At 64.6% G+C, this 20,409-nt stretch overlaps 2 protein-coding genes across 8 annotated transcripts; both read left to right on the forward strand.

The window, feature by feature from the left end:
- The first annotated feature begins 1,459 nt into the window (after positions 1-1,459).
- On the forward strand, positions 1,460-4,694 carry ATP5F1D (ATP synthase F1 subunit delta). Its single transcript, XM_034951817.2, has 5 exons — positions 1,460-1,862; positions 2,327-2,480; positions 3,966-4,054; positions 4,184-4,309; positions 4,606-4,694. Exons 1-4 carry the CDS (start codon positions 1,722-1,724, stop codon positions 4,304-4,306), a joined length of 507 nt encoding a protein of 168 aa, XP_034807708.1. The 5' UTR covers positions 1,460-1,721; the 3' UTR covers positions 4,307-4,309; positions 4,606-4,694.
- A 3,437-nt stretch (positions 4,695-8,131) lies between these two features.
- Positions 8,132-19,016, forward strand: MIDN (midnolin). Of its 7 annotated transcripts, none has more exons than XM_034951789.4 (9): positions 8,226-8,514; positions 9,742-10,381; positions 11,412-11,499; positions 11,689-11,751; positions 13,801-13,929; positions 14,014-14,325; positions 14,752-14,908; positions 15,269-15,541; positions 16,844-19,016. In XM_034951789.4, the coding sequence occupies exons 2-9, from the start codon at positions 10,149-10,151 to the stop codon at positions 17,119-17,121; spliced, it is 1,533 nt and encodes a 510-aa protein (XP_034807680.1). In that variant the 5' UTR covers positions 8,226-8,514; positions 9,742-10,148; the 3' UTR covers positions 17,122-19,016. The 7 variants fall into 7 exon arrangements, with proteins under 7 accessions (XP_063456800.1, XP_034807680.1, XP_034807679.1 ...); XM_034951788.3 differs by having other exon boundaries at positions 8,229-8,514; positions 14,749-14,908; XM_034951790.3 differs by lacking the exon at positions 13,801-13,929 and having other exon boundaries at positions 8,358-8,514; positions 14,749-14,908.
- Positions 19,017-20,409: the final 1,393 nt, after the last annotated feature.

Below are 20,409 nucleotides of genomic sequence, written 5' to 3' on the forward strand. Positions count from 1 at the left end.
CACCCCTGGGGTCCAGCCCACCGCGCCAGGCTCAAGGCCCTTTCCAGGGAGCCCGAGCCCCAACCCCCGCCATCCCCGATTCCGCATTTTCCCGGAGCCTAAGGAGCGGGGCTGGGGGCCCGGCCGGGTGCCGCAGACCTGCGTGAGCGTGGGGGCGGGGCGGTGACGTCATAGCCGCGAGCGAGGCTGCGCGGGCCGCTGGCTGACGGCAGCGGAGCCCTGAGCCGCCCGCGCACGCGCTCCTGCGTCAGAGGCGCACGGGGGCGACGGCCAGGCAGGAGGTGGGGGGCGGCGAGCGCATCTCCGGGCGCGGAGCGCTCTCTGCCGGCGTCGAGGAGCAGCGCGCCGGGGTCCGGGATCCCCAGCGAGCCCTCCCGCGCGCCCGCGCTGTGCCCCTCGCCGTGGTCGCCGTCTCCTAGAACAGCTGCACCTGCAGCCTTCCACCCTGTCCCGTCCTGCACACTTTCTCGGCTTTTACTGTTATTTATTTTTGGCTTTTGCCACCACCTACCACTACGACGTGTTTATTTTTAAATTTTATTTATTTTTTTGTTTGAGACAGAGTCTTGCTCAGTCGCCCAGGCTGGAGTGCAGTGGCGCGATCTCGGCTCACTGCAACCTCCGCCCCCCCCCTCGTCCCACCCGGGTTCGAGCTATTCTCCTGCCTCAGCCTCCCGAGTAGCTGGGATTACAGGCGCCCACCACCATGCTCGGCTAATTTTTGTATATTTAGTAGAGACGAGGTTTCGCCATGTTGACCAGGCTGGTTTCAAACTCCTGACCTCAGGTGATCCGCCTGCCTCGCCCTGCAGATAGGATAAAGTGCTGGAATTACAGGCGTGAGCCACCGCGCCCGGCCTGACCTGCTTATTAATGATCTCAAATGTCTGCTAAACAACCCCCGGCCCCAGAGTGGGATTCTCACTCTGTTGCCCAGGCTAGGGTGCAGTGGTGCAATCATAGCTCACTGCAGCCTCAACCTCCTTAGGCCCAAGCGATGCTCCCGCCTCAGCCTCCCCAGTAGCTGGGACCACAGGCGTGCATCACCACGCCCGGCTAATTTTGATTATTTGTAGAGACGGGGTCTCCCTCTGTTGCCCAGGCTGGTCTCCATCTCCTGGGGTCAAGTGATTCTCCTGCCTTGGCCTCTCAAGGTGCTGGGATTACAGGTTGGAGCCACCACACCTGGCCCAGAGCAGGAAACTTGATGTTTTCTTGATGTCTATCCAGGGCCCTGCATCCAATGAGCGCCCCAAAAATCTTTTTTTTTTTTTTTTTTTGTACAGACGGGTCGAGGGTGGGGGCGATCTACACTGTTGCCCAGGCTGGTTTCCAGCTCCTGGCCTCAAGTGATCCTCTGGCCTCAGCTTCCTAAAGCGCTGGTATTACAGTCGTGAGCCACCACGCAGCCGAATCTTGAATTTCACTGAAGTTCGTTTTACTCCACCTCCCAGGACCGTTTCACCGCCCTTATCTGACCACCCCCTGGTTCTGCCGCAGCCCGGGCCGGAACAAAACTGCAACCCCCAGAATACCTCACGACGGGGCGCTGCGTCGTCAACGTGGCGTGCGCCCTGCCGGGAGTCGTAGTTCGCGCTTGCGCTCTCGCCGGGACCCCTCCTCCCAGACGTCCCTGCGCGTCGTCCTCCTCGCCCTCCAGGCCGCACCGCGCCGGAGTCCGCTGTCCGCCAGCTACTCGCTTCCTGCCGCTCGCCGCTGCCATGCTGCCCGCCGCGCTGCTCCGCCGCCCGGGACTTGGCCGCCTCGTCCGCCACGCCCGTGCCTATGCCGAGGCCGCCGCCGCCCCGGCTGCCGCCTCTGGCCCCAACCAGATGTCCTTCACCTTCGCCTCTCCCACGCAGGTTCGGGCGCTGCGGGTCGGGACCCTCCGTGGCCGCCGCCCCCGGAGTCCAGGGTCCCCACCCCCAGGGCGCGACCCCCGCTTCCGGGCCCCCGGACCCGCGCGCCCCGGAAGCCGAGGCTACTCAGCCCTGGATCCTCGGCCCTGCCTCTGCTGCCCGACCCCTGCGCTGCCCTCGTCCCGGGCACCTCCCCGAGATAAGCGTCTCCTGGGTGCCCTCCCCGATCTCCCTGGCCAAAGCCTGGGTGTCGCCGGATCGTTGCATTCCCATTTCGCGGATCAGTAGAATGAGGCGCAACTGTTGAGGACCAAAGCTGCAACTTCGGATCCCTGCGCTGGGTTGTCTCAGTGCCTCACATCAGCGCCAGGTCCTGCCCTGACCCATGTCTTAGCAGGACAGGCCGAGTCCCCGGTGGGCGCGGGGCCGGCCTGCCCCGCCATCATTCCCCACGCTGTTGTCTGCAGGTGTTCTTCAACGGTGCCAACGTCCGGCAGGTGGACGTGCCCACGCTGACCGGAGCCTTCGGCATCCTGGCGGCCCACGTGCCCACGCTGCAGGTCCTGCGGCCGGGGCTGGTCGTGGTGCATGCAGAGGACGGCACCACCTCCAAATACTTTGGTGAGTCCGGTGGAGGGCTGCAGGGCCAGGCCAGGCTGGGGCTCCACATCCCAGGTCAGTCTCCGTCTCAGTTGAGGCTGCGAGAAAAAATAGTTCTAGGCCGGGCACGGTGGCTCACGCCTGTAATCCCAGCACTTTGGGAGGCCGAGGCAGGTGGATCACCTGAGGTCAGGAGTTCGGAGACCAGCCTGGCCAACATGATGTAACCCCGTCTCTTCTAAAAATACAGAAAACTGGCCGGGCGCGGTGGCTCCCGCCTGTAATCCCAGCACTTTGGGAGGCCGAGGCGGGGGGATCACGAGGTCAGGAGATCGAGACCATCTTGGCTAACACGGTGAAACCCCGTCTCTACTAAAAATACAAAAAATTAGCCAGGCGTGGTGGCGGGTGCCTGTAGTCCCAGCTAGTCAGGAGGCTGAGGAGTTTGTGCCACTGCACTCCAGCCTGGGCAACAAGAGTGAAACTCCATCTCAAATAAGAAAAATACAGTTTTAGCAGGTTTGTCCACTGAGGAGCCTGGGCTGGCCGGTGATGAAAGCGAACCAGAGGGGACCCTGCTCTCAGCTGGTTTATGACTGGCTCTGGACCAACCAATGTAGGATGGTCGAAGCAAGAAATGTAAAACCACCCAGGCCCAGTGGCTCATGCCTGTAATCTCAGCACTTTGGGAGACTGAAGTGGGAGAATCGCTTAAGCCTAGGAGTTTGAAACTAGCCTTGGCAGCAGAGTGAGACCCTGTCTCTACAAAAAATAAAAAGAAACTGACCAGGCGAGGCTGGGTGTGGTGGCTCACACCTGTAATCCTAGCACTTTGGAAGGCCGGGGTGGGAGGGTCTCTTGAGCCCAGGAGTTTGAGACCAGCCTGGGCAACATAGTGAAATCCCATACTACAAAAAATTAGCTGGTTGTAGTGGTGCACACCTGTAGTCCCAGCTACTTGGGAGGCTGAAGCAAGAGGACTGCTTCAGCCGGGGAAGTCAAGGCTGCAGTGAGCCAAGATCATGCCACTGCACTTCAGCCTGAGCAACGAGAGTGAGACCCTGTGCCAAAAAAACTCCTCAAAAAACCATGTTGGGAGAGCTGATCAGATTAGGGGAGCAAGGTCATTTGTGCAGGAAAAAAAGCAGTTCTAAGCCTCACTGGTTTCCAGTGGTGGCCAGATTTGAACTCAGCTTGCCTTTGGCCCTGACCCCAGCTCAGCCCATGGGTGGTGGGTCAGAGGGAGGGCCTCTGTCCCCAGGCAGTGCTTTTGGGGGTTCCTCCAGCTTCTAGTCCTTTCTTGGGGCCCGTTTTGTTCTTCTCTAGCAGTTGCCCGCCATGTTGGGCCCAGGGCCAGTCCTGTGGGTGTGTCTGCACACTCAGGACACAGACTTGGATGTTTGTGGAGCTCCTGGTTCACAGGGGGCTCTGGACTTGACCAGGGGAGTCCCTGAGGCTGTCCAGCCCTTTGGGGTCTCACGCCTTCCCCCCGCCCTATTCCCCCAGTGAGCAGCGGTTCCATCGCAGTGAACGCCGACTCTTCGGTGCAGTTGTTGGCCGAAGAGGCCGTGACGCTGGACATGTTGGACCTGGGGGTGAGTGTCAGAGGGGACCTGAGGCTCAGCAGGTTGGAGCTGTCCAGGCTGCGGGGGAGGGAGCTCTGGGGGACCAGGAGCCGGGCTGGGGTCGCTGCTGGCCCCTCACCGCCCCTCAACCCCTTGCAGGCAGCCAAGGCGAACTTGGAGAAGGCCCAGGCGGAGCTGGTGGGGACAGCGGACGAGGCCACGCGGGCAGAGATCCAGATTCGAATCGAGGCCAACGAGGCCCTGGTGAAGGCCCTGGAGTAGGCGGTGCGTACCCGGTGTCCCGAGGCCCGGCTAGGGGCTGGGCAGGGATGCCAGGTGGGCCCAGCCAGCTCCTGGGGTCCCGGCCACCTGGGGAAGCCGCGCCTGCCAAGGAGGCCACCAGAGGGCAGTGCAGGCTTCTGCCTGGGCCCCAGGCCCTGCCTGTGTTGAAAGCTCTGGGGACTGGGCCAGGGAAGCTCCTCCTCAGCTTTGAGCTGTGGCTGCCACCCATGGGGCTCTCCTTCCGCCTCTCAAGATCCCCCCAGCCTGACGGGCCGCATACCATCCCCTCTGCCCTGCAGAGCCAGCCGCCAAGGTTGACCTCAGCTTCGGAGCCACGTCTGGATGAACTGCCCTCAGCCCCCGCACCATTAAAGACCCGGAAGCCTGACTGTGTGCTCTGCTCTTGTTACTCCACCTGGCCTGGTGAAGCCGGGAGCGTTCTGGGCCTCTGCTCACGTCCTCCGTGTCCCTTGCAAATAGGGCCTTTGAACTCCTCTGGACTATGTCCCTTAGGGCACCTGGAGGTCTGTAGGAAGCAGGCTCGAGGGGGTGGGTGGGGTGCAGCCAGGCGGGCAGGCTGCTGACCTTCACCCTACAACGGTGGGGAGGGTGAAGGTCACCATTGATGGGGACATCGGTCAGGGAGGGGTGTCCCTGCCGCTCCTGGCGCCTCTGCCGAGTTCCTGGTCTCCAGGCCTTGACCCTGAGCCCTGCTGGCCCTTGGCCCCGCCCACCAGCCTCTGGAAAGAGGCGGGCCCCACCCGCTCCCACGCTGGCCCCGCCCTGTGCCAGCCGGTCCTGTGGGTGGCCCTGCCTGGCCGGGTGCCGAATCTGCAGTGTTTTTGGCACCTCTGTGGGCACCTAGGCTTCTGGGTTGGCCCCAGATGGAGTGGGGTGGGCCCAGGAGGGGGCGGCTCCCTGGCACTGCCCCGTTGGGCCTGCCTTTTCTCCTTTCCGTAACCCTGGGGGCGGGCAACACTGGCTCCAGGTGGTGTGTGGACGGTGGGGGCTGGGGTCTCCTGACCTCCTCCCCTCCTTGGGACAGGGCCTGTGCAGTGGGGTAGGCAGGGAATTCCAGGGGGGTGAGTGGGGAGGGTGGGCCTGCCTGTGTCACTGGAGCTGGGATGGTGACAGAGAGGCCGCCCCGGGCCTGTCAGCACGGACGGGCAGCTCACTCCCACGTCATGGCACCAGGCGGGTGACTTGCCACAGCTGCACTTGAGGCGAGGTGCTGTTGGGGGCCTTGCAACTCTGAGGCCGCCGGTCAGCAGATCAGGTGTTCTGGAACAGCCCCGGGTCCCCTGCCTGGCTCCCCCTCCACTTGGGCCTCGGGACACGAGTGACCAGGCCCCCACTTCTCCAGGAATCCGCAGCCCAGGGAAGGTTGTGCCAGCCACCAGGCCACAGGAGCAGCCTCTGCCCAGGCGCCCCCCTCCCCCCCCCCGCCCCCAGTTCCAGCCCCAGGTCTTCAAGTTCCTGCCAGGCCATCAGGACCCTATAAATAAGACCAAGGGCACAGCTGGGACTTAGCAGGGGCCCAGTGGGAGGAGCTGCTCACTCCGGGGACCCCCCTGCCCCCACCACCAGGGAGGGTGTGAACCTTGGATCCAGGCCTCAGGACACCCGAGACACCTGATACCCGGAGGGAACAGCCCGTGCTGGCTGGATGCGTCCTGGAGCAGGAGGCAGCCAGGGTGGGGCCGGGAACCAGGCGGTCAAGGCCCTTCAGTGAGGGCAGCCCCTGGCTTAGTGAGGCAGAACAGAGCACAGGGTTTGTCCCCATCACACCCAGGAACAACCCACTCAACCATGGGGACGCCGAGTATGGGAAATGGTGGGGAAGCGTTTTAGCATGTTTATTCATTTAGACTGCCTCTGGGCATCTGGTCCCCAAAGGGCCACACAGTGGCCCCTATGAAGCCCAGCATGTCCCTACAACCCGTGTCCCATTCCACTCCCGACCAGACTGAGGTGACGGTGTGCAGGGCTCTCCCACAACCTGTCTCCCATTCCACTCCCGATCAGAATGAGGTGACGGTGTCCATTCCACTCCCGACCAGACTGAGGTGACGGTGTGCAGGTGGCAGAGCCACACATGAGAGGCAAGAGGCAGGGAGGGAGGTGGGGGCTGCTGGCCACTCACAGGGGACCCCAGTGTCCGGCTTGGGCTGCTCATTTGGCACCAGCCCACAGCTCCCTCCGCCACCTTTGTTCTCACTGGAAGCAGAATGAGCCTGGCCCTGTAGTTCCCACCTGGGGCCCCAGCCCTTCATCCAAGCCCCATTCATCAACCCTGCCCCTCCTCCCTCCAACTGGGTCCAGTTCACTAAGCTCCCAGAACTGCTCAAGCCATTCCCACTTCCTGGACCATCGTCTTTTTTTTTTTTTTTTGAGATGGAGTTTCGCTCTTATTGCCCAGGCTGGAGTGCAATGGCACAATCTCAGCTCACCACAACCTCCATCTCCCGGGTTCAAGCAATGCTCAGCCTCCAAGTAGCCTCAGCCTCCCAAGTAGCTGAGATTACAGGCGCACACCACCACGCCTGGCTAATTTTTGTATTTTTAGTAGAGACAGGATTTCACCATGTTGATCAGGCTGGTCTCGAACTCCTGACCTTGTGATCTGCCCGCCTCGGCCTCCCAAAGTACCAGGACTACAGGCATAAGCCACCGCGCCCGGCCTTTTTTTTTTTTTTTTTTGAGACGGAATCTCGTTTTGTCGCTCAGGCTGGAGTGCCCTGGCATGATCTAGGTTTATTGTAACCTCCGCCTCCCGGGTTCAAGCGATTCTCCTGCCTCAGCCTCCTGAGTAGCTGGGACTACAGACACATGCCACCATGCCCAGCTAATTTTTGTATTTTTAGTAGAGACAGGGTTTCACCATGTTGGCCAGGCTGGTCTCAATCTCTTGACCTTGTGATCCGCCCGCCTCAGCCTCCCAAAGTGCTGGGATTACAGGCGTGAGCCACCGCGCCCGGCCGCATCATCTTTTTTATGTGACAAACTCCTAGTCATTCCTCAAACCGCAGCCCCCGTGACCCCCTTCCAAGGGTTATCCCAGCCTCTCCCTCTCTGGCCTAGCCCTGACCCTTCGGGGCTGGGTGTGCCTGTCAAGGTGGGGAACGCAGCTGCCGGGAGCATGGGTGGCAGCCGGAAGGAGACCTGGGGAGGAGCGCAGCCCTGGGAGGGGCGCCCATGGCCAGGGTGGGGGTGGAGGTGGTCAGGCCAGATAAAGGGAGGAGTCAGATAAGTGGACAGGAGGTGCTCCCGTAGGGATGGGGTCCCCTTCTCTAAATAGAGGGGCAGGATGGGGCCCACCTCAACCAGGACCATCCTCAAAAAGCCGACGGGGGAGGGTGAGATGCACACCACATTCGTGTCTCATTGGCTGTGGCCTCAGTTTCTTCATCTGTAAAATGGGGTAGTGCCCACCCCAAAGGCTGGGAACCAGTGCATGTCCTGCATTAATGGGGGGTGATGGCCCCAGAGTGATCCTGCCGCATCCCCTCACCACACTCCCACCCACCCTGGAGAAACTGAGGCTTGGAGAGGCCAGTTACCTCCCGGGGTCACAGCATAGCCGGCTGGTGACTGGCTGGGCACAAGGCAGGCCTGGCACTGGCTCATCGCTCCATAAATGCCCTCTGAGGTCACCATTGACAGATGCAGGAGGCCAGGGCTGGCCAGGGCACCCCCACTCTACGGCAGGTGACTCCAGCCTGTTTTCCTGGACGACAGCCGCTGACTCAGGCCCCTCTTCCCGTCCCCCCCACGCGGGCGCCCCCAGGCGGAAGCACCGGGCCTGGGGCGACAGGAAGGGGGCGGGGCAGCGAGTCGCGCTGTACACCCCAAAACCCTGTCCCGGTGACGATTCGGGGTGCATCTCAGCCCGCGGCGAGGCAGGCCGAGACCCTTGGCTCGGGGCATTCAAGGGGAGTCCCCCCATGAACTGCGCCAAGCCTGGGTACCGGGTGGCCCAGCCGTCAAGGCGCCCCAGGGCCAGGGCCGTCAGGCAGGGGCGGGGGCCAGTCTGCGTCACCGCCCGCCCGGCCCCCCGCCCCCCTGCCCGCCCTAACTCCACCCCGAGGGAAGGCGGCGCGGATAAAGGCTGAGGGCCGCCCGCTTGGCCCAGACCGGCCCGGCCAGCGCGCATTCGGCCCCGGACGAAGGTACTCGCAGCACTTGGAGCGCAGAACCGGCCGCGCCCGGTGAGTGTGGACGGGGGGACCTGCGGGCCGAGGAAGGGTCCCCACTCTAGATGGCTCAGGATGCCCGCACTTTTCTTTGTTCTTGGGACAGGAGGGATCGGGAGCCTCCGGTTCTGGGAAGCCCCCCGGGGTGTGGGGTGGGAGGGGCTCCGCGCAGCCAGCGCCGCCCTGGCCGGACCTCAGCCCCCGCCCCGCCCCCCGGGGCACTCCCCCTTCACCGCGGGTGACCTTGAACTGGTTGCCGTTCCGCCCTCCGTTTCCCAGCCACACGGTCGCAGTCTCCCGACTACAGTCTTTCGTCCCCGATCGGGGTTCCTCCCCCGCGCGCAGCCCAGTCGTCTTCCTCCCCTGCCAGGGGCAGCGCGGCGCCCCCTCCCCGGGACTCCGGGCGGCGCTCCCAGGCGGGCCCGGCAGAGGGCGCGCCCGAGCTGCTGACTCACCGCATCCCCGAGCGCGCGCGGGCGCAGCCGGGGACGCCGCGTCACGTCACGGCTCGAGCGGGCGCGCCTCGGGGAAACGGGTTCTGCCCGCGGCCGACGGGTGGGCGCGCGGGGCCCCCGGCAGCAGCCACCCGGCCACGTCACCGAGGTGCGGGCGCCCCGCCCCGGCCACAACTCCGCCCCCACGCACCACGCCCTCCCCGGGGCCGCGGCCCTAGCCTCACCGTCGCCCGCCCTCCCCGGGACCCCGGCCACGAGGCGCGGACTTCGCGCTCCCGCTTCCGCTCGCGGCTTTTCCCGGACGGACGCGGCGGGGTGGCCCCACGACTTCCTGCCCCTCCCGGCGCCGGGAACAATGGCCCGCGCCCCCTCCCGCTCCCGGCCGCTCCCCTGGGATCGCGAGGGGTACCAGACCCGACTCCAGGCCAGGGTCCCGCGCCCCCCGGGGCGCGCCCGCCCTTTGTTGCGGGCTCCGGGCGCTTATGAATGGCTGCGGGCGCGGGCGGGGCGGGGGCGGGCGCGGAGAGGCGCCAGCCCCGCCCCCGCTGCGCTCCCCTTGGTCGCCTGGGCGCTGGGGGCGGGGCGAGGGGGCGGGCCCGGCTGCCACGTGGGGCGGTGCCGCGGCGGCTCTCATAGGCCCGGGCTCGCGGCCGACTGGGCGCTCGGCGCGCGGCGATTGGCCGGCGCGGGGCCGGCGGAGTAAGTAGTGAATGGGAGGGGGCGGCGGCCCCGCCCCCTGGAACGTTGATACATTATAACTTTTTTTTCTTGTTACTTTCACCCCCAGATCCTCCGAGCGGCGGCGACGGCTGTTGCTAAGGGAGGGGACGCGCGAGGAAGCGCGACCCGGGCGGCAGACGGCACCCAGCGCCACCAGCCGAGCGGCGCCCCCTCCCCAGGACCCTTCCCCGCGCCGCGTCCCGGTCGCGCCCGCCGCCCTCTGAAGGAGAAGCAAGTGCCGTCCCCACCCCCGGAAGGCGCCCCCAGGAGCCGGAGCGACCTCGGAGCGCCACTCGGATTTTGGATTTCGGTCTCGCATTCCGCGGCCGGGACTTTCTCGAGGAGGACGCGCGCTGCTCCGCGCCCCCGAGTGCCCGGAGGACCCGGCATCCGGGGAGCCTCTCGCCCCTGTCCCGGAGGCGCGGCGAGGATTGGCGGCGCCCGCCGCCCCCAGCCCCCCAGCGCGCGCCGGGGATGGAGCCGCAGCCCGGCGGCGCCCGGAGCTGCCGGCGCGGGGCCCCCGGCGGCGCCTGCGAGCTGGGCCCGGCGGCCGAGGCGGCGCCCATGAGCCTGGCCATCCACAGCACCACGGGCACCCGCTACGACCTGGCCGTGCCGCCCGACGAGACGGTGGAGGGGCTGCGCAAGCGGTTGTCCCAGCGCCTCAAAGTGCCCAAGGAGCGCCTGGCTCTTCTCCACAAAGACACGTAGGTACCGCGCGCCCCCGGCCGGCCGCCCCCTCGGGCCCCGGCCCCCGGGCGGGAACAAAGAGCGCGCCGCGCGGGGAAGGCAGGGGGCGGCCAGACGGGGGGCGGGGGCGCGCCGCGCGCTCTCGGGCGCCCTCTGCTCGGCCTTGCCTGCCTCGGCCCCCTCCCCCGCCCGGGGTCGCCGCACAAAGGCGGCTGCGAGGGCGTCCCGGGCCGGGCTTCGGCGGCCCCCCTTGGGGGCGGGCAGGAATCCCAGGGCGTTGCGGGGGTCCCGGCTGCGGGTGTGGGGGCCGCCACCGCCCCCTCCCGCCTGCGTCCGCGCTGGCTTCCGCATCTGCTCGGTGGCCTCCTCTGCGTCTGGCTGTCTCCCCCCACTTGCGTCTCTCTCCCCCCTTTGTTCTCGCCTCCGAGCGCTCCCCGCAGCCTCCCCTCCCCCCTGGTATTTAAATCGCCTGCAGGCCCGGAGCCCTCCCCCCGCGGGCCTCCGGGGACACGCAGTGTCCATCCCAGTGGAGGGGCCCATCGGGGGAGGGGCGGAGGGGGAGGGTCTCCTTTGTCTGCGCGGCGGCGGCCGCCTGCGCCGGGGAGGGAGGAGGAGGGGGAGCCCGGCCCGGCGCAACCCCCAGGGCCTCTCCTCGGGCCGAAGCCCGTGGTTGCTACAAAGAGGAGCCAGGACTAGAATTAGGGAATTGGAGGCAGGGGCTGCCCTGGGGGCGCGGGGGAAGGTGGCATAGAGCACACTGGAGCCCAGAGGAGGAGAAAGTGCCTGGTTGGGGTGCAGAGAGGGTGCCAGAGTCCAGGGCGGGGGTTCACTGGAGGGAAGGGGTCCGAATCGCCAGAATGGGGCTCCCAGCACCAGACGGAGACCTCTCTGCACGCGCTTAGGGCCCTGGATCTGGAAGCCGGGAAGGGGTGGGGGTGGGAACTTATCCGTCTCTCCCCACACAAGCACAGCCCTCCCCCGCGGCCTCTGCTTCCGCGTCCCTGTGTCGTCTCCACGGAGTCTCATGCTCTTCCTTCCTCCCCCCAGCCGGCTCAGTTCGGGGAAGCTGCAGGAGTTCGGCGTGGGTGATGGCAGCAAGCTGACCTTGGTACCCACCGTGGAAGCGGGCCTCATGGTAAATGGCCATGGGTCTGCGTGCCCCCAGAGGCCCCCGCACACAGGCAGTAGCTCCTCCCTCGGCACCTGTCCGCACACACACTACCTGGGGCCCCCACCCCGCCAGCCAGCAGGGCCCTCTCCACCCCATGTTCCAGCCCACGATTCCGACCCCACACTCAGGCCCCTCTCCTGCCTCTCTTTGTAGTCTCAGGCCTCAAGGCCGGAACAGTCCGTGATGCAAGCCCTCGAGAGTCTCACGGAGACGCAGGTAAGACCTCGCCAGCCCCTTCCTAACAGGGCAGCCCTGGAGGCAGGGTGCCTTGGCCACCGACGGGGCCTGGGGGTTGTCTGTGCTCCCAGGAGGCTGGGGGAGGGGAGGGGACGCGCCACCCCGCCTGGGTGCCAGCCTGGCCTGGCCTCCCCACCTCCTCTCCCCCAAGATTCACCACCTGACCCGGAGGGCTTTCTCTCCCACGGTGGCTGCCCTGGGGGAAGGGGGCCTGGCTTTCACAAGACTGCCTGCAGGATGACCTTGGCCTGTGGGGCCTCATCCCTGCTCACACCCCCGCCTGCATCCCCAGCCCCCTCCGCCCCCACCGAGGAGCCCCCTTCCAGCCGCTGTGGCTTCCCCAGAGCGAGTTTCTCCTTTTTTACATTTCTGCTGGGGGCTGGGGGCGGCGGCCTGGGTGACACTCCTTCCGCCTTCCGTGACCCCCATCGTGAGAGGGTGGGGATCTCGTCGCCCTCCCCTCCTCTCTCTGGCCTTTGTTCTCTACCCCGAAAGGGGTGGGGGCGGGGGTGCCCAGCTCTGGGGCCAGCGAGGCCTAGACAGGATGTTAGGAAAATATTTAGTAAGCGGCCAGGAGGGAGGCTGGGGCTGGCCCTCACCCGCTTCCCGGTTTTGCTGCAGACTTTTTTTTTTTTCTCCTTCTTTCCTCATTTTCTTGGCTGCGGCCAAGCCTTCCTCAGACAAGGGCCCTGGCCACCTCCCAGGAGGGTGACACAGGCCTCAGCAATCCGCCCGCTGCCAGGGTGGGGGACGCAGGCTGCCACCCGCCCCAGCAAGGGGTGGCCGGCTTCCCGGGCCTCCCTGGCCCCGAGGCCCGCACCCCCTTCCGCTTTCCCAGCGGCATGTAGAGTCCTGCCCTTTCCCTACATTGCGGGGGCAGGGCGGGGGCCGGGAGCTGGGTGGTCTGCCATGGGGGTGGCCACAGCAGCAGCAGCAGTGGCGTGGGGGCAGAGCCGGGGTCCCGAGCCAGGGCGGGGGCTGCAGGTGATTTCCTGGGGCGAGTGTGAGCAGAGCTCCCCGCCGCTGGGGGGCTGCGGTTGGCAGGGGGCCCAGGGCGTGTTGGCTTCACACCCTCCTCCCTGGGCGCCTGCGTCAGGAAGGAGCTGGGTTGGTAGGGGGCTGGGGGGGTGTGCTGGGCGGAGACACTGGGCTCCCCAGGGTTGCTTCCCTGCCTGGCACCGAGTCATGCCCGCCCATTAGCCCTCCCCAGGGAGGAAGTTGCAGGGCGGGTGGTGGTGGGGACTCCAGCTGCTCTCGGGAAGCCACCCCGGGCCCTTCCTGCAAAGGCTGTCTTGGGGCAGGGGGGTAGGGGGCCAGGCAGGCTGGGCCGCAGGGTGGGGGCTTCACCCTGCCCTCCTCCCTGCCTCCCTCCCCATGGGCCCCAAGCAGAGAAGGTTACGCCAGCTACTGCCAGCGGAGAGGAGAGCCGGGAGGGAGAGCTGGGAGGCGGTCGGTTCTGAGTCATCCCAGCCTATGTCACTTCTCAGAAACCTCCGCCACCCCCCCCCATCCCGGCCCCTGGGGAGAGCAGGGCTCTGGCCCATACCCAGAGCAGGGGGCTTGGTGAGGACAGGGTGAGATTCAACCCCCACCCACCCTGAACGGGGGCAGATTGAGGGTTTCTGTGCTGGGAGCAGGTTGTGCCCTCCGGGACTCCAGCCTCAGGGCGGTCAGGGCCCCTTCCTGCAGCCTTGCCGCAGCCCCCTAGGCCTCTGCCCCGCCCAGGACAGATAAATATTTATCTTGAGAAAGCAAAGGTTAGGACAGAAGAATTCGTCCAGAATTCCACCCACTTGCTGGCCCTGGTGACTTAGCTGGGAGGGGGCCTGAGGTGGAGCCCCTCCCGTATCCACAGGCAGAGAGGATCTAGGGGCCCATGAGGGTGGGGGAAAGGCAAAGTGAAGGTTGTTTGAGGTCAGTGACTGCCAGCTGGGCCCCGCCCCCTCTGGCCTCAGTTTCCCCTTGCAAGACCGACCTAGTTGGCCAGGGAGGGGCAGGCCCCCGTCTGACCCGCCTCTGTCCCCACAGCCCCCAGCGGCGCCCGGGCCGGGCCGGGCTGGCGGAGGAGGCTTCCGGAAATACAGATTCATTTTATTTAAGCGTCCGTGGCACCGACAGGGACCCCAGAGCCCAGAGAGGGGCGGCGAGAGGCCCCAGGTCACAGCGCGGGGGGACTGGGCCGGGCTGGGCTGGGGGCGCCGCAAGCTGGGGCTCCCAGCTGACGGACCGCTCTCCTTGCAGGTCAGTGACTTCCTGTCGGGCCGTTCGCCACTGACACTGGCCTTGCGTGTGGGCGACCACATGATGTTCGTGCAGCTGCAGCTCGCGGCCCAGCACGCTCCACTGCAACACCGCCATGTGCTGGCCGCCGCGGCCGCCGCCGCTGCTGCGCGGGGGGACCCCAGCATAGCCTCCCCCGTGTCCTCGCCCTGCCGGCCGGTGTCCAGTGCCGCCCGAGTCCCCCCGGTGCCCACCAGCCCGTCCCCTGCATCTCCCTCGCCCATCACAGCCGGCTCCTTCCGGTCCCACGCAGCCTCCACCACCTGCCCGGAGGTGAGCCTGGGGAAGGGAAGGGTGACCCTTGGTTGGAATCCAAAGGGTGGGCCGTCCTGGGGAGGTCTTGGGGAGGACAAGGACTCTTAGTCCCAGGTGAGTCCCTTGTATTAAGGGCTATCCTGTGACCTCGGGCTGGTGGGTGATCCCCCAGCCTAGATTGGTGGGGTATTTCTAGATCCTGAGTTGACAGTCATCGCCTGACATGACCTGGACCAGTAGATGATCTCTTGATCTTTGACTCATGGGTCATCTCTGTGTCCTGGGTTGGTTGTGACCTCGTGACCCTGGGCTAGTTTATCTCTAAACCCTGTGTTGACAGGTCATCTCCTGAGCTGGGCTGGTGGGTGACCTCTGGTCCCTGGGTTGCTGGTGATCCCCTGATCCTGGACCCCGTGCTCATGTGCCCCTTCCTCCCGTCAGCAGATGGACTGCTCCCCCACGGCCAGCAGCAGTGCCAGTCCTGGTGCCAGCACCACGTCTACCCCAGGGGCCAGCCCTGCCCCCCGCTCCCGAAAACCCGGCGCCGTCATCGAGAGCTTTGTGAATCACGCCCCGGGGGTCTTCTCAGGGACCTTCTCTGGTAGGTGTCACAGCACACGCGTGAGCTCACGTGTGTCCCGTGACCCTGTGCATTTGGGGCCTACATCCACCCACAGGCGACTCCACATATTCTGAGCGTACACAGGCTGTGTCCGTCTGCTCACTTCACATGTCCCCCAGGAATCCCCCACACACACGCCCGGCCCTGCCCGGGAGGCCGCGGGTCACCAGGCGCCTGCATACTGGGGACGTGTCCCGCTCCCGCCCCGTGGTCCCTCGTGCACATCAGCCCACGTGTCCACGCCGTTGCCTGAGCTCATGAGCTCACACCCCTGGACGCCCGTCCTGGACATGCGGGACTGTGCCCGTGCCGGGCACTCACGGCCACCTCTGCCCGCAGGCACGCTACACCCCAACTGCCAAGACAGCAGCGGGCGGCCGCGGCGTGACATCGGCACCATCCTGCAGATCCTGAACGACCTCCTGAGCGCCACCCGGCACTACCAGGGCATGCCCCCTTCGCTGGCCCAGCTCCGCTGCCACGCCCAGTGCTCCCCGGCCTCGCCGGCCCCCGACCTGGCCCCCAGAACTACCTCCTGCGAGAAGCTCACGGCCGCCCCCTCAGCCTCCCTGCTGCAGGGCCAGAGCCAGATCCGCATGTGCAAGCCCCCGGGTGAGTGGCCACCCTCGGGGGTCCTGCCTTCCCCGCCCGCCCGGGCTTCTCAAGGCCCCTCTGTGTGAGCTGGTGGGCTCAGGAGCAGCTGACCTGCCCAGGGGCTGGGGGGGATGGCAGCTGCCGTGGCCACTGCTCTGCTCCAGCCCGGAGAGAAGGCAGCATGTGTGTCAGGGCACAAAGTGTCCTTGTGTGCTCCCGGGGGGCCACAGGCCCACTTCCTCCTGCCACCCCCCCCCCCCCCCGGGGCATCATCTCCAGATGGCATTTGGTGCCTCTGTGAATGGCCAAGTCAGGCCTGGCAGGCTGAGGCGGGGCCAGAGCCCACCCCTAAGCATTTCAGTGACTTGGAAAAGCAGCGAACACAACCCCCCCGCCAGCCTGGCCCCAGCTACTCCCAAACGGCGGGTTACTCCCTCCAGAGTCTCACCGGAAGATGGCTACTGTACTGCCCTTGGGCTCCGCACCCATCGCGGGGGCTCCTCCCAGCTCAGTTTAAAAGTGGGAGACTGGCTGGGCGCGGTGGCTCACGCCTGTAATCCCAGCACTTTGGGAGGCCGAGGCGGGCGGATCACGAGGTCAGGAGATTGAGACCATCTTGGCTAACACGGTGAAACCCCGTCTCTACTAAAAATACAAAAAATTAGCTGGGCATGGTGGCGGGCACCTGTAGTCCCAGCTACTCGGGAGGCTGAGACAGGAGAATGGCGTGAACCCGGAGGCGGAGCTTGCAGTAAGCCGAGATCGCACCACTGCACTCCAGCCTGGGCGACAGAGCGATACTCCGTCTCAAAAAAAAAAAAAAAACCAAGGTACAACCCCCAAGTATCTCCCCTCGGATCACAGAAGCGGCCAAGCCCCCTCCATGTAGGACTCCAGGAAGAATGAGGCAAGATAGTCCTGACCTCCCCAGCTCATGGCTGAGCTGGAGAATTAGATGCCAGTTGCGTAGCTGGGACTCCAGGCAAACACCACCATGCCCAGCTAATTTTGTAATTTTTGTAGAGGGGGGGTCTCGCTCTGTGGCTCAGGCCTGTCTCGAACTCCTGAGGTTGCCCAGGCCTGTCTCGAACTCCTGAGCTCAAGCGATTCTCCTGCCTCGGCCTCCCAAAGTGCTGAGATTACAGGCGTGAACCACTGTGCCCGGCATGGTGGATGTCCTTGACCGTTTCCTTTGCTGACCTCCCTCCAGGGAGGGCAGGACTGTGTCTGACCTCAGGGGCATTTGCTGGGGTCTGGGGTGGTCCTCTGTGTTCCGCAGGTGGAGGCTTTGGGAGTCACAGGCCACTACCTCCTTTGCAGGGGACCGGCTTCGGCAGACGGAAAACCGCGCCACGCGCTGCAAGGTGGAACGGCTGCAGCTGCTTCTGCAGCAGAAACGGCTCCGTAGAAAGGCCCGGCGGGACGCGCGGGGTCCGTACCACTGGTCACCCAGCCGCAAGGCCGGCCGCAGCGACAGCAGTAGCAGCGGGGGCGGCGGCAGCCCCAGCGAGGCCTCCGGCTTGGGCCTCGACTTCGAGGACTCCGTGTGGAAGCCAGAAGTCAACCCTGACATCAAGTCAGAGTTCGTGGTGGCTTAGGATCTTCGGATGGGCCACCCTCGCCCCTCGCACCCCAGCCCAGGGCGGCGGGGACTCCGAGAGCCCCGGAGAGAACGTGGCCCAGCCCTGGAGGGCAGGCGGCCACTCCCCCAGCCAGAAGCCTTTTTTTCTTTTCTTCTTTTTTATTATTTTTTTCTTTTTTTAAAAAGTTCTGACCGTGGTTTCCTGGACTCTTCATGGGCTTTGCTTCCTACCTCCTTCACCCTTCACTCCTGCCCTCCTCTTCCTCCTCCTCCTCCTCCTCCTCCTCCTCCTCCTCCTCCGTCTGTCTCCTTTCACCTCTGCGCCGGGTCGGTCCTCCCTGCCAACCTTCCCCAGCTCCAATATGTAGCAGTCTCTCTGGATGGCGGAGAGTGAAGGAGACGGAGAAACCCGCCCCATCCCTTCCGCCGCCTCCTTTCCCCCCGACCCTATTCAGGTTTTAAGTCAAAAATGTCGATATGTCATTATGCACTTTACAGATGAGGGAGGGGCCGCAGTGCGCAGAACCCACCCCACCCCCCAGTGCAGACTTCGGGGTCTCCACCCCAGGCCAGCAGCGCCCACTGGGCTACAGCAAGCCAACAGGTCACAGAAGCCAACGAGGGGACTGTTTCTCTTCCACTCCTATCCTCTTTTCTTGGTCTTTTTTTGCATTTTCCTTCATTTCTTTAACAAGGAGAGCAAAGCCGTTTTAGCAGAGAGGCTGGGGCTGGGGTCCACATGGGGTTTGGGTGCAGGGGCGTGGCACCCTTTCCTGTCGGGAAGGGATAGGGGAACTACCCCCCAGCCTGCCCTCCGCCCCGCCCCAGCCGGCGGACTGTGCTGTTTCCTCCGCCCCCACCCCCGTGTTTTCTGACCTCCTGCCTGAGTTTGGGGTATTTATAGACTATTAATTTTCTGACTGAGCCAATAGTGGTTGGGGAACTCTTGAAAAAGGGGAGAGAATGGCTGGGTGCTGGGGAGTTCCCCCCTCCGAGCCCTCCTTCCCGGCCCAACCTGAGGGATGTGGATTTGGGACTGTCTGGGGGCCCCTCCCGCAGCCAGGATGGGAGGGGGTGCTGAGCTGTGAATCCCCTGGGCAGGGGGCAACAACTCCGTGTAGCATTAACCCCCGTGGCGGGGCCCGCTGCTGGTCTAATTTGGACCCCCCGCCCCTCAGTGCCCCTGCCCTAGGGGTGTCTGTCTCCAGAGGGGAGGGACAAATCCCCTACTGGGGCCATTTCAATGGGGTAGTTTTTGGATTTTTTTCCCCACTCACTTTTTATTTTTTAATGATAATGGAGATGTCTGGACCCTTCCTCACCCCACCTGTCGGTCTTGTCCTGGCTCTGCCTGTCCCACCCCCCCCCCCCGTTGTTCTCGTAGGTGAACCCCAGGTCCTCAACTCCCCCCCTTTATGTGTTGAAAGTTAATGGTTTCAGATGTGAACATCACGTGTTATAACTGTAGCTCTGTAAATTTTTTTGTGGGAGGGTGGGCAGGGAGGGGTCCCAGAGGGTAGAGCTCAAGGATTTTGGGTTTTGTTTTGTTTTCGTTTTTCCAAAAAAAAAGAAAAAAAAAATAGAAAAAAAAAGGAGAAAAAGGGGCGGGTTTGTTTTTTGAAGAACTGTCTTGGATACCTATTTAAATGTGTGTTCTGTTTTGTTTTTTAACGATTTTTAAATAACGTCTGTGCCTCCACGGGTTGAGGGTGGAACCTCCAGGCAGGAACCGGCTCGCCACCCTCTGCCCGGTAAGGGCTGCCCAAGAAAGCATTACCCGCCCTCGGGGGGTCGGGCTGTGGGGGTCCCGGCACCTGGCGTGAGTTTCATGTATGAAAACATAAAATTGGAAAAAAAAAAAAACCTACACGAGCACCGTGATTTCAAGTAATAAACAGAAAATGAAACACACATTGACTCCCGCCTGCTTGTCTAGTGGGGGGATCTGGCCTTGGTTGGGAGGGTTCCTGGGGTGGGATGTCAGCTCAGGGAGTCAGAGGGACTGACCTGGGTCCCAAGGCCCCGAAGAGGGGGTGGGGCAGGGGTCAGGGCCCTGAGAATTTCCCACGCTCCTTCCCCGGCTGCCGGGTGGGCAGGAAGCAGCCAGGGTGTGGGAGGGAGGAGCCCAGCCACTTCCTGGTACCCAAGGCCGGAAGTCCCTTAGGGTGTGGGGCGAGGGCCTGCCTGCCTGCTTCGTGGCCTGGGCAGGACCCTGGCCCCCTCAGGACCTGCCAGTATGGGGGAGATGCGACCACCACCTCTCCCCAGCCACAGGAGTCGGGGACTCCCACTCTGCCACACCCACCTGGAGTCTCATCTGTGTGGCTTGCTGCAGGGAGATCACCAGGCCGACTGGGAGGACCTAGGACTCCGCAGGGTACCTTGGGCTGGCAGGTGATACAGGCCTGGCTTGACCCAGCCCTGGGGGGCCTCTCTGGCCACACCTCCTGACATTCCAGCCCTTCCCAGACCTGGCCTTCAGCTCCAAACCTCCCGGCCTTTGCCCCTGTCTAGGAACACCCCTGGTCCGGCTGTCCCTTGCTGTCTGGGAACTTCCCCAGCCAGCGCCTTCCACCCCTGTCCACCCCGTCCCGCAGACCCCACCCTTCCCTCTCTCTGTCCCTAGCCTGGAGCTCCCCGTGAGCCTCACCAGGACTGAGTCCTCTCTGGGGTCCCACCTCCACCCATGTCTGGGCTGGGCAGAGATGAGGCAATAACACTATTTCACGTCTTTTTTTGAATTTTTTAACCTGTATTTCCTCAGGTAACAAGAGTTGCCTAAGAGAAGTAATTGGGCTCCCATTTTATAGATGGGAGAACAGAGGCCCAAAGAGGAACATCACTTGGCCCAGAGGATTTGGGGTGTTTGTTCAATGATGTGACCTCCACCCCTTATCCCATCTCTAGGGGCCCCAGTACCAGGAGCCCCCAGGGGAAGGGGCACAGGTTCAGGGAGTGGCCTGGGAGCACCTTCCTGAGACCCCTCTGCCCCTCCCAACGCCCAGTCAACCCCAAATCATCGCACGCCCACGGCAGGAAGGCGGATGCCCAGTCAGGCGGCACCCCCCCCCCCGCCCCATCCCTGGTGCGGATGTCCCCTCGGGGCTCAGGGTGGGGGTGCGGGTCACCGACGCCAGGCCTGGGGTCAGGGCGAGGGCCCCAGGGCGCCACCGCCCCCTCGCTGGGCGGGGTGGGAAGGAGGAAGGAGGATGTTGTCTGAAGCACCTGCTGAATCACAGGGGCTGTGTCTGTAGCCTGCAGGGTGGGGGGCGCGTCCCCTGCACTCCAGGACCCGCCCCTCGGG

This window comes from Pan paniscus, chromosome 20 (assembly GCF_029289425.2).
Source record: "Pan paniscus chromosome 20, NHGRI_mPanPan1-v2.0_pri, whole genome shotgun sequence".
NCBI classification, from domain to species: domain Eukaryota; kingdom Metazoa; phylum Chordata; class Mammalia; order Primates; family Hominidae; genus Pan; species Pan paniscus.

Bases quoted from the DNA above. Each gene is read 5' to 3' on its own strand.
- ATP5F1D (XM_034951817.2), top strand. From the start codon at position 1,722: ATGCTGCCCGCCGCGCTGCTCCGCCGCCCGGGACTTGGCCGCCTCGTC. The intron at 1,863-2,326 runs GTTCGGGCGCTG...TGTTGTCTGCAG, and splicing joins CCTTCGCCTCTCCCACGCAG to GTGTTCTTCAACGGTGCCAA. The intron at 2,481-3,965 runs GTGAGTCCGGTG...CTATTCCCCCAG, and splicing joins CACCACCTCCAAATACTTTG to TGAGCAGCGGTTCCATCGCA.
- MIDN (XM_063600730.1), top strand. From the start codon at position 10,149: ATGGAGCCGCAGCCCGGCGGCGCCCGGAGCTGCCGGCGCGGGGCCCCC. The intron at 10,382-11,411 runs GTAGGTACCGCG...TCCTCCCCCCAG, and splicing joins GCTCTTCTCCACAAAGACAC to CCGGCTCAGTTCGGGGAAGC. The intron at 11,500-11,688 runs GTAAATGGCCAT...CTCTCTTTGTAG, and splicing joins CCGTGGAAGCGGGCCTCATG to TCTCAGGCCTCAAGGCCGGA.